Source organism: Sinohyriopsis cumingii, chromosome 4 (genome assembly GCF_028554795.1).
Source record: "Sinohyriopsis cumingii isolate HCF-2022 chromosome 4, ASM2855479v2, whole genome shotgun sequence".
In the NCBI taxonomy this organism is placed as follows: domain Eukaryota; kingdom Metazoa; phylum Mollusca; class Bivalvia; order Unionida; family Unionidae; genus Sinohyriopsis; species Sinohyriopsis cumingii.
In genome coordinates, this window is record NC_142964.1 from 59,782,462 (window position 1) to 59,794,904 (window position 12,443).

The window sequence follows — 12,443 nt, forward strand, 5'->3', positions numbered from 1 at the left end:
CCACTTGACTGTTGCGATAATTGAGAATCAATCGTTTCACTTTACACTCCGTGTTCACTTCTCCTTGTTGGTCCCGGTATTCGTAACCGTAAATTTTAGGACCACCACGAGCAAAACTTAGAATCTTCTCGTCCGGGTGTTCCTCTGTCCAGGCTCTTAAACCGTCTCCTTCGATGTCAGGGTGACGTTGACCCGGATGATCAATGTAGATGCAACTGTACGTGTCAAAGTACAGGACGCGATCACCTGACAGTTCTAAAGCTTCGAACAATTTTAAGCGAGCATGGGCTGTCACGTAATCCGCAATGATTACATTTCCAATTGCGTCGGCTTGTACAATGTCCAGTTCTGCTTCGTAATTGACTAAGATCAAGTCCTCACGAACGACGTCCACGTGTTTCATGTATTTCGTTTTGTCGTGAATCATATGGAAGTACCGAGAAGGTTCTGTCAAATACTCTGTCTTGGGGATACACGGTCGTTTGCCATTTTGCCCCACAAACAGTTTAGCATCACTTTGTCAAACGATCGCCTTCCTTCGTTTTTCTCGATGTGGTATTTCTCTTTGAATTTCTGTTGGGCTTCGGGAGTGTGGGACCAGAATTGATAGCCGCTGGCTTCTTGTTTCAGTTTTAAAAAGGCATGCCGTCTGCAAAAAGGCTTTTCTGAGTCTCTTCGCCCTTGTGATATTATTCTGTCTTGGGAAAGTGTTAAACTTCGTACACTTCTATCAGTTGGTATCCCAGGTCCAGAGCTTTGAACAATTCCACGCTGACCCACGTTCCCGTCAAGGCGTGTTCTTCCTGGGTGTGCTGACAAGGTCGGTCTTGATTGCACGTTTCGGCACAAGTACGGCACAAGAGAAACATCAGTTTTCCGTGGCAATGGTGAGGTAAAACGGGATGGTACAAGTCGATGGCAGGCAAGATTTTGCACTTGATCAACCCTTCGTATTGTCGAATGTTGTCCAGATCGATGTGTTCCGTCAGGAATTGCGGGTGACATACGGGAAAGTGAAAATATTTGCACACGTACTGACACAGCGAACACACGTCCAAGTATTTGATTTATTCACCTTTCTCATCGCCGGCTTGGTACATCAAACAGGTGGCATTTATCCTTCCTCCGTACAAACTGTCCCTCGGGTTCTGTGGGTCCATAACTTGTAACTTTCTACGATACGCTTAAACTCGGAATCGGTTTTCAAACGGTGATTGTACTCGTGTTCCTACGTTCTCATCACTTGGTATCCTTGCTGTTCTAACATCAAGCGACGATGACAAGTGGCCTGGTACAAGTCTTCCATATCCCGTTGTAAAAACTGATTTTTAGTGTCACGTTCAGGGTAGCAGAGGGGACATCCGTGAAATAAGCAACCGCTAAACTCGTACACAGTCCTGGGGTTTTCTAAGTCTCAGCCATCTACCGAATACGTTCCGATGGTCTTTTCGCCTCCTCTGTAGTGGGCATGTTGGATCCATTTGTCTTCCTTGTCGCACAAGTAATGTAGCCAGCGTAGGGCTTTGACCGAGTATTGACGATTGACAAAATTGGTCGTTTGAGGGCTTGTGACAGCCAGGGTGTTTTCAGGTATGACACGCTGGCGGTACACTAAGTAACACTCTTTGGCCATGGTGCAGGCTTTTTTCAAAGGATCGATCCTCCGTGTTCCACGAACAGTTCTCAAAATTTTCCACAGCAACGCCGTAAAATGTCCGTAAGCTTCTCGTTGTTCGGTGAGCATGTTGTCGGGGTCGTAGTCGTGAGCCTCAGGCAAATGGGGTAGAACAGCATGTTGATTGCCTTCGGTATTGAAAAAGTGCAGAAAATAACCTTTGGCCATTTCTGTCATTCTAAATGTTTTAGGCATTCGACTCAAAGGCATGGTCAAGTAACTCATCGAATCTTTAAACTGCACTTGTCCCACGCGCATGGAAATGATTTGGCTCCATTCAAAGTTACTTTCGGACGTTAGGTGCCTTGTTCCGTATAATAGTATCTAAAGGAAACTGTCCATCGTATCCCGAGAAATGTTGAGCCATTACCGTGGCATAGCGATGACAATCTCCATAACATTCGATGTACTCTTGGCTCCACGTCTCGTCGGTGGGATCTAAGATCCACAGGGCAAAATTGGCTAGCGTGTTAGGTCCCCGAAAGCTTTTTCACGTTCTCCAGGAATCTTGCTGCAGTGAGGGAAATGACTGAAGATAGGCTCTTGGATCTACTTCTCATACGCTCGACGAGCCACGCAAAAATTAGGAATATGAATGCCAGTCTCTTGCATGCATTTGAAATCGAAAAAGATGAAATTGCCTTTCGTCTGGTCATCTTCCTCTCGTTGTGGTTGGTATTTTTTAATGTAGCATTCGTGTTCCAAGTCCACTATTTGGTGACAAATTTGCCCTTCGTCCAGAAAGGGTTGAGAGGCCAAACATCCCTCACATGTCGATCCATAATGCTTGTGTTGCTCTCGATTGTTATAGCCATAGTCACATTTCTCACAGTAATAACCGTATCCCAAGAATGCGGTGACACTGGTGATGGTATCGAAATGTTCATCTTGATAATAGACGGTGAATGTGCTTTCCGTCTTTGAAATATTTGCTTTGAAGCAAGAGAGGTCCGCGGACTTCTTGAGGGTGCACTTTCAAGGTGTAGCGTGGAGCTAAGACGTCTTGCAATTGTTATGATATAGTTGCATCATAACCTTCTTCTCATCTCTTGCTATGAGATGGGATAACTCATAAGTTAAAAAATGTCTTTGCCCATGGTTAGAGAGAGAAAGAGAAAAGACGTACTTCATGCTCTCTAACAAGGGTGTCACCAATAGCCGTGAAGATACGACTACATCTTGGGGAATGAGGAACGGAATCGCTGTAAGGAAACGACAGAACTGTTCTGACTGGAGGAACGAATTAATTCTTCGTAAGCCTGATATTTACACAGTTTTTTCGTTGGCTCAGTCTTAGGGAGAACATCCCCCTTTGAACTTTTACATGGCGATCGTGTGAACCATCTGCGCAACGCATCCCATATTGATATAATAATTTGAATGTTCTGCAGCTCCCCCCCCCCCAAATCTAAATTGATGACATTTAGATACGAGCGAAATGTATTTTGCGCTGACAATTGCTGACTTTTAGTTACGAGCAAAATGTATTTTGTGCTGATAATTGCTGGGCCGGCGTCAGACTATCTGGCGCCCTAGGCAAGGTTAGATTCTGGCGCCACCCCCCACCCCCGAAAATATCAATTTCAAAATTTATAAACAATAAATTTTTTAAACAAATATTTCAACATTTGAGCACAGACCAAGGGTAATTTATAAAAAAAATTACCACTCTGTGCTCAAATGTCCGAACACCCCCCAAAAAGCACTACTTGATACTATTTTATTTGCAAAATTAAGACAAGAATAAACAAACATAAAGATAGACATTAGTGATGAACTAACAGCATAACGGACACTCAATACTAATACACCTGAAACCAAATTTGGCTGAGGGCTAAATGCAGACAGAAAGACAATTCAAAATCTCACTTTGCGTGCCTTTTCCTCAGCAAAGGTTTTAACCAATTCAGCTAAATCAAGTGATGAAGCCTGAGCATGTTCAATTGCTATAGTTGCCAAGCCAACTAGTCTCTCTTGCAACATTGTAGAGCGAATGTAAGATTTTATAAGCTTGAGCTTTGAGAAACTACGTTCACCAGTTGCCAATGTTACTGGAAGTGTGAGAAGGATCCTCAATGCAATAGTAACATTAGGGAAATTATCCAAAAGTTCTTTTGGTGGCATAGACTTTGGGAGTCTTCGAGCTATGGCTAAAAGTTCACAGCATAGATCCTCAGCATCAATATCTTTGTTTACATTATGCATCAAATATTTTTCCAAATTCTTGCAGTCCTTAAGTATATCATCGGTAGATTTATCCTTTACATTGTATGTATTATACAGAAAGCCAAAGAGTGAATTATAATGTTGTAGCTGTAGGAATCTCTCATCAATAGATTGTATGGCCATGTCTTAAACTGCATAGTAAAAACTTACTTTAAATTTCTGTTTTGGATCTTGTAGTGCCTCTTCTTGGGCCTCATATTCAAACTGCCGTTACTTTCTCCTGGTTCTAATTTGATCTGTTTCAAAGTCTGGTACTATCTCTAGTTCATTTGCAATTTCAGTAGCATCTACCAAAACTTTTTGAAATCCCTCTTCAGACCTGCAGTCCACAAGATATTTCTTAGTTGTCTGCAACTGTCTTGTAGCTGTATTTAAATCAGCTTCCTGACTTTATAGTACCTTGCTTGTAAGGTTGACTTCAAACATGATGTTGTACCATGTAACGAGTGATGCTACAAATTTGAACTTACTGACTGCACCAGCAAGGGCCTTGGCTTCATCTCGGAAATTATTGCCAGAGGGACTTGTTAAGCTTGTATCATTAAAGATCTGCATCAGAGCATCATATATATCACCTAGATGATATCTTAGTGGCTTCAGAGATTCTATCCGACTCTCCCATCTCGTTTCACACAATGGTTTAACAGTTATACCCAAGTCTGATATATGACTGGCTAGAATTTGCCAACGCTTAGTTGATGAAGAGAAGTAGTTATAGATCTGTCCAACAATACTGAAGAAAGTAGTTGCTCAGAGGCGTAGCTGTGATATTTTGCACCCGGGGACGAACTATAAAATTGGCGCCCCAGCCCCCTCCCCGTTTAATGACATTTTTGAATATTACCCTTGTTTACTTATTATAATGTAACGTTGTAAGCCTCATTTTGGTGCCTCTGTACCTTGGCGCCCGGGGACATATGTACCCCCTGCCCCCCCCCCCCCCCCCCGCTACGCCTCTGTAGTTGCTTCAAGGCAACACCTAGCAGCATCATTGACTACCAAGTTTAAAGAGTGTGCATTGCAAGACACAATAAAAGCACGTGGGTTTATGTCTAGGATCCTCTTTTATACGCCATTTTCTTTGCCTTTCATGTTACTCCCATTATCATAACTTTGACCACGCATATTTTCAATTGATAATCCGATTTGCCCAAGCTGTTCAAGAAGAGTTTCTGCTATAAAGGCGCCTGTAGTTTCCTTTAGTGGAACAAATCCCAGGAAATGTTCTCGTATGATGACTTCAGGCTCAGGTATCCCATTATCTGATGTTCAGATTACATCAACAAAACGGACAATCATTGTCATTTGCTCAATATGACTTACATCAGGTGTGCAATCCAGAATTATGGAATAGTATTTAGCAGAGTTTACACGAGTTAAAATTTGCTTTTTATAGCATTGGCTAGAAGCTGTATAAGCTCATTTTAGATATCTTTTCCAAGATAGTGAACCAGTGTTTCGTGATTCTTAACTCTACGCAAATGTTCATTCATGATAGGATCAAAAAGGGCTAGATATTCTACAAACTTCAAAAAATTTCCGTTGCCAGGGCAATACAACTTTTCATTTCTACCACGGAATGCCAAGTTTTGTATGCCAAGAACTCGTACCAAAGCAATTAAGCGCTGCAAAATTTTATGCCAATAATGTTCCTCTTGCCTAATTTTCTGTTGGTCGATATCATCAATTGTTTTTCCTTTAGCTAAGCGCAGTTCAAGTTCACGCCAGGATTGATAGTTTTCTAAATGGTCAGCAGTCCTCTCATGTGAAGAAAGAATTGACCCAATGTTCTTCCAGTCTTGTGAACCTGTTTGTTGGAGAGATGATGCGCCATATCTTTTGCTGAATAACTTACAGCAAAAACAAAATGCCACATCTTTTGAGGTTGAATATATCAACCACTGACGGCGCTCTTCTTCATCATTTGTCAGTCTCCTCTTGTAGTGTATAGAAGAAATCTTGTGTATAGGAGAAATCTTCTGTCTTTTTAGTCTTTGAGAAAATCATATAATACAACCTGATGTGGACCATGTTGTACTAGAAGCTGTCGCAAATTATCATTACAACAGGAGGGCCATGTGACAGGATCACTGTAATCCAAGCTTGGTGCTATAACATCTTTTTGGGGGGACTTTGCAGGACTCTCACTTTTCTTGCTGTCCTCTTCCTCCTCCTCTATAAGACTTCAAGAAATATCCCCAGTTTGAGCAACTTCAGTTTTAGAGTTTTGATCATGTGTAGTAGGTTCACAACATTCAGTGCCCCCAGTGCTAATTTCAGCAAGAGCACCCTCATCATGTTCTTGTTTTGCTTTCTCTGGACGAAGGTACTTCAGGAAGAACCCCTCTTGCTTTGCTAACCCTTTAATTTGTTTTGCTTTTCGTTTGCGGTACTGGGCTCCAGAGGGTTTTATCTTTTTTTCCGCCATGGCATGCTGGAATATATATATGTTATGGCCGATCTGTCAAATTGCCCAGTTCATGAAATGGGCAAATTTGTCTGCCCAGTTCTTTCCTTGTTTATACCATTAAAATAAGTAGTTACCCCGCCCTCATTTGGTTTCCGCGGCAAACTGAAGGTTTCGTATACGCGTGATTCTACGAAAACACTCGTGGCCTATAAAAACACGCGAACGTAATTACGTCCTGAAAGTTTCGTATACGCGCGATTTTCACTCACTCATTTTGCTTGTTCCGGTCAGCCTGGTGTTTCGGTCAGACTGAATCTGCCCGATTATTTGTCCCTGTATTAAATAAACCAGGATAAAAAACGACCCTTAATAAAACTGAAATTTATTTATTTATTTTTCAAAACTGTTGTTGATTTGGAGAAATGCGCCCCCTGAAATCACCGTCCTATGCGGCTGCCTAGTTTGCCTATTTGGCAGCGCCGGCCCTGGATAATTGTTGACATTTAGTTAGGAACGAAATGTATTGTATATTTTGTGCTGACAATTTCTTGATATTTAGTTACGAGCGAAATGTATTGTACTATTGTATGGGTTTCTGCACCTGCTTGTAAAGTGCGATCTTTATAAAATAGCATTCAGTTATATTACACAGATATATAAATTTTATCTCCATATATTTTAGTGGAAAATTAATTTTCCATATACATTAATGAAAAATTACTTTTAATACAATTTAGAATAAATTTCAATCGTAATACTTTTACTTAAAAGTTCTGTCCTAATAATACCCTCCGGGTCATTTGAGCCGAGTCCTCGAGGCTCGATAGAGGAAAAATAAATTACATTCATAAAGGTGAAAGATCAAAAATACAATAATAATTAAAAAGTCTGTAAAATTGACAATATACAATAAAAAAAAACATTGCCAGACATTTAGTGAAGTTCAAAAATACATCGAGAAAACTGCAAAATACTCAGTGTAATGCAACCAAAAAAGAAGAAGAAAAAAATACATTGAAAAATACATTGCAAAGTAAAATTCAAATAAAAAATAGAATGAAAAGAACACTTCACGACATACAATAAAATTCAAAATTACAAGCAAAAAAGCATGGCACGACACTAAATAAAAATTGAAAAGATACAATGACAAACAAAAAGAGTTTTAAAATATTACAATAAAATTCTACGTTATTTACATTTACGACTAGTCTTATTAAATAATTATAGCACTAATATTAGTATGCAGTTCTTGTTTTCTTTATTTTTATTTTTTATATTAGTTTACTCTATTTCTTGTTATTATCTTTTTTTTACTTGTGTAACATAAGCAGAACATATTTATGGGTGACTGCTGTGATTAATTTTGCTTCATCCACGTGTGGTGAAATGTATGGGTTTCTGCACCTGTTTTAAAGTTCTGTCCTAATACAATATTTGCATTTCAGGAATGCCACATGTTGTGTCTTTGGATAGTCCAGCTTGCTGTAAAAATAGTTTTGCTTCACTTCGTTGTTTGGTTCGGACGGATTTTCGAATGTTCTCCCAGACTATTTTCCATTCTGCGGTGTCGTTCTTGTTGGCATACGTTCGTCCCACCACGATGACACGGGCTAAACACATCTGGTCTTGAGCGTTGTTAATTTAGACAAGGCTACGCTTGATGCTACGAAGGTTGTCTACCAATAACACCTTTTTGCGCCCGGTCCATTGAGGAAGAGAGACGTGGGTCATGAACAGTGTGGCTTTTCCATCGGTGACGTGAAACTTGTCGTTGGATTGTTGCACGTGTTGAATCTTTTCCATGACTTTGGAAGTTGTTAATTCTCCTGGGCTGCTAAACTCGATCCAAACGGGGGACTTGAACTGTCGTGATGATGGAAAGTCTCAAGCGATCCTCTTCTTTGGATTGACATTCTCGCTTCAGTGTGGTTAATAAAGAATCCCACACCTCGGTGATGAAGCCCTCTGCTTACTTTAGTGGTACTTTGGACTTGAAATGTGTAAACTTCACCGTGTAAGTGTAAGCCGTCGTTCTAAATTTTCTAGAGGGTCGCTTTTCCTGGGTCTGGATTCTGGCTCACTCGTGTCATCTTCAAAATCACTGGCATAAATTTGTGCCAAGACTTCAGCTACTGTACGAGGCGATAAATCACGTTTCTGCCTCTTACTATCTTCTCCTTTCTCCACGACATGATGTGATCGTTTCATCTTGACTGCGAAAAGTCAAATGATTACATTTTAAACGCAATGGGTAACTTTATATCCATGTGAGACCAGCATATATATAAAGGGTGTGTGACTTCCCTTCCAATATTCATTTTACTCTCAAACTGAGCAGAACGATGGAAGAGCCCACACAGATCGAACTTTTGATCAGAGCTTTGCGAAGTGTCATAAGAAAACTTTTTTCAGACAAGCCGTCGGACTACTCCCCATCCTTTCGAGATAAAAGTCAAGATACTTGCTATATCTGTAGGAAGAAAGGACATTGGTCTTCAGAGTGTCCAGATCGTCAAAAAAGCAAGACAGGTGTCAGAAGAGACAAAAGTCAAGATACCTGTTATCATTGTCAGGAAAAATGACATTGGTCTTCAGAATGCCCTAAGAAACAATAGAAGCAAGATTAAGAGGGATTCCGAACATGAAGAAGAAGATGTACCCTCCCCAAAGGAAGAAATCAGACACGTGCAGAAAGAGAAAAATGAGAAGAAAAGACGACGAGGAGAAAGTGAGGAAGAAGCGGAGGAAAAACCTTGAAAGTGAAGAAATTTAAAAGTGTTTTGGCCTACATAAGTAAAACTTAATAGCTGACCACTACATATTTACCCCCCCCAAAAAAAAAATTGTATGCGGGCGCCCTTGGTTTTCATCGTTATAGATACGTAATGTTAAACTCTGCTTATCTCCATATGGGTCCATCTGTCCCTGTGTCATCCCTATTACCATTTTGGACTTTTTTAAATAAATAATATATTAATGCTCGTGTCAACCAATTAATTGCCGTAATCGCTACTTTTTGAGAGCGATTTTGCAAATACTTTTAACCATTATTATTACTATTAATATTATCATCATTATCATCCTCGTCTACTTTTCGTCATTCAATCAGTTACGCGGTAAATTTGAAAATAATTGTATAAAAAGTAAGACGACGATGATGAAAATGATGATTTTTGTCATAACAAATTAGATGAAAATGTTACTTTTAGTTTTTAGTCCTGTGTTTGTGCTTTTATCTATCTAACAAGTTCTACATTTTAAAACTTACATAGTGTACTATTCATGTTTTGTATTTTGTATTAAAGTGCATTTAAATGTTGGTTCCATTTTGAGTATTTACATTGACTTGGTGTGTGTGTGTGCGTGTGTGTGTGTGTGTGTAGTATGTATGTATGTCTGACTGACTGACTGACTTCAAGTATTTGTAGTCTCGTGGTTATGATTTATTTATTTATTTATTTTTTATTTATTTATTTATTTATTTATTTATTATTCATACCGTCCGTGCCCCTGCGTTTTATCGCTATCGACGCGTCTCCGGATCAAGAGAATGCAACGGAACAAAATTACTAACTGTTCGTTTTCCAAGATGGCGACAGGGGGCATCCGATCAAGTCGGGTAATTTTGGATGTTTTCTTATCATTTATGTCTGCTAAAACTGATATTCCCTGGATATGATGTGTATGTTTATGATAAAACGTGTACTGTGTGATATACGTTTGGCTTATGGAGCTCTTTCATTGAAAAAATAGTCAAATTACTCGTAAACTCTTGAGATTCGGGTCATGCTTCAAGGTTCGTTCTAATATAGGCCATGAAGTCTAGTAAGGTACTCATGACTTATTGACATGAAAAACTCTTTGAAAAAATTGTTTCATTTCGTTATCTTTTCTTATATTTCAGGTCAGCCCGGCATTTTTGCACGGGAATTCCACAAGTCATACTTGGGCATTCAGCGCTATTGCGGAGTTGATAGGTAATTTTACTTTCATTTCTTAAAGGGTTAGTCGGTCAGATATTCCGACAACGGAGTTATTGATCGAAAAATGTAGGTCTGAAAAGACAGAATAGGCAATTATATGTCAGTGTTACGGGTGTGGTTTAATCCCACCCTGGTAATATTGGCTACTGTGGTAATTGTAACCACCCAGGGATGGATCTTCTAAACACCGCACAAACGAACAAGGACAGTGAAGAGACGTTTTAAATGTTACAATAATGGAAACTAGTTACTTTTTGTATAAAATTGATGAAAAAAACAATATATAGGAATTATAAATGTCTGTCTAGGTGTTGCTCATTCTTTTTTTTTGAAGCATATGCAATCAACTTAGTAATAAATTATGTTAAATATTGATTAAATACATTTTGTAAACACAATGGAGTATTTTCATCATTATTTGTAAAATATTTTATCTCAATACTTATGGAAAAAGTTCATTGTGAGTATATTTTTTATGTGCATAGAGTAAGCATTGGAAAAAGCGAATTCAACAAACATTTTAAAACTACTTAATTGGAAATTTCTTGTTATTGAAACATGTTTAATCTAAAGAAATTAAGATATGTTTATATGATTTATGTTTTAAATAGTTGTAGATTTTTAGAATGTATTTTTTGTGGAAAAATTTTCATTTTTTAATTTTCGTTCTGACTTTATATAAGTTGAATTTTCTTCACCTTGAATTATTACTTCCATTCACATGTAAATACAGGCAAAATTACAGAATTTATATAAAAAAATTAATATATAAGAGTTAGAAATGTTTTGTTTGTCTCTATAGTTCGCTGGTGACTAGGTTCAAAGGGGTTTGAAGGTAATGCAAGTGTCATTAGTGTTCATTGCTATGCTGGCATGCTTCACAAAGTAAAACTCCATCAACCAAGAGTTCTGAAATTTAATTTTGTTCGGCTTTGCCAATAGCTGACTTAAAAAATGAATTATACTTGAAACCTATTCCAACAACTGAAATGATCATGCTTTGGATTCTATTTATGAAGTAAAATCTGACTTCAAAGAAACTTGTCAAAAATAAAATACTTATGGCTTAAACATTCTAATTCAAGGCATCAATGTGAAATAACTTTTGTTCTTGTATAGGCATCTTGCATCTGATTGATTTACCTATAATGGGTTGTTCCACTTCCTGATGCTACCTATGCAAATTAGCACAATGGACTCATCGACTGTAGCCTTCAAACACATCTCACTAGCTATTGTCAGCCAGTTAAGTAATATGTGAAACGACAGTTTATACTTGATTATACTTGACCTCATTGCCTTTAATTGCCGCTATTGAAACTGACAAAGGGATAGTTTTACATCAGCTCCAATCATGACTGTTTACTGTTTATACATGCAACATTTAATGGGCATATACTAAAAGTGGTGTTTATTTAATTTGTTTTTGTTGTTGTTGTTGTAGGGTTTAACGCCATTTTTCAGCACGCGATAGGCTATACATGGCGGCCAGTATTAATGGTGGAGGAAGAACCCAGGAAAACCCTGGAAAGAACCACCGACCCACGAGAAGCTACTGGCAAGCTTTCTCACATATCCACATTAGCCGAATCCGAGACTCGAACCCACGCAGACAGAGGTGAGATGGCAGTGATCCGTAACGAAGAGCGCTTTAGACCACTCGGCCACTCGGGGCCCCAATTTGTTTTTGAAGATTACTGAAAATTGTGTTTTTTCATTGGGTTTGGGAGTACAAAATCATAATTTTAACATGACACGCCATGCTTCAATCTGATTTAGATTGTGCCATGTTATGACAGGTATGTCAACATCTTGAAAATTAATTTACGCATTTCATCAGCGCGATCTAAGCTTCCTCAGGTAAATTTTAAAAAAATCGACAAGCTCGACGGGTGCCTCACTTAGAATACAGGATAGGCTTGAACTAAAATTAGAGGAGCCCGGGCATTGGGCTATTGGAATTATTTGAATAATGGCAAACACATAAATTAATTTGTGCTTTGTATATACTGACCCATCACGGGCATATACCTTTCAAAATATATGATAATGTTTGGATAAAGACTATATAACTATAAAACATTTGCCAGTGACTCCAGAAGGTAACAATTTTGTAGGATAACTCTCCAGACATTATCAAAAGCTT

General features: G+C 38.7%; 2 protein-coding genes across 2 annotated transcripts in view; one reads left to right on the plus strand and one right to left on the minus strand.

Moving 5' to 3' along the window:
- Positions 1–3,532: 3,532 nt before the first annotated feature.
- Positions 3,533–4,024, minus strand: LOC149801242 (uncharacterized). Its single transcript, XM_089956781.1, has one exon. It carries the CDS (start codon positions 4,022–4,024, stop codon positions 3,533–3,535), a length of 492 nt encoding a protein of 163 aa, XP_089812907.1.
- A 5,841-nt stretch (positions 4,025–9,865) lies between these two features.
- Positions 9,866–12,443, plus strand: part of LOC149801243 (MORC family CW-type zinc finger protein 3-like) — a 65,693-nt gene continuing 63,115 nt past the window's right edge. The window contains 2 exon segments of the mRNA XM_089955316.1: positions 9,866–9,933; positions 10,219–10,291. Of these exon segments, the coding sequence (XP_089811442.1) occupies positions 9,904–9,933; positions 10,219–10,291 (103 nt within the window). The 5' untranslated portion in view covers positions 9,866–9,903.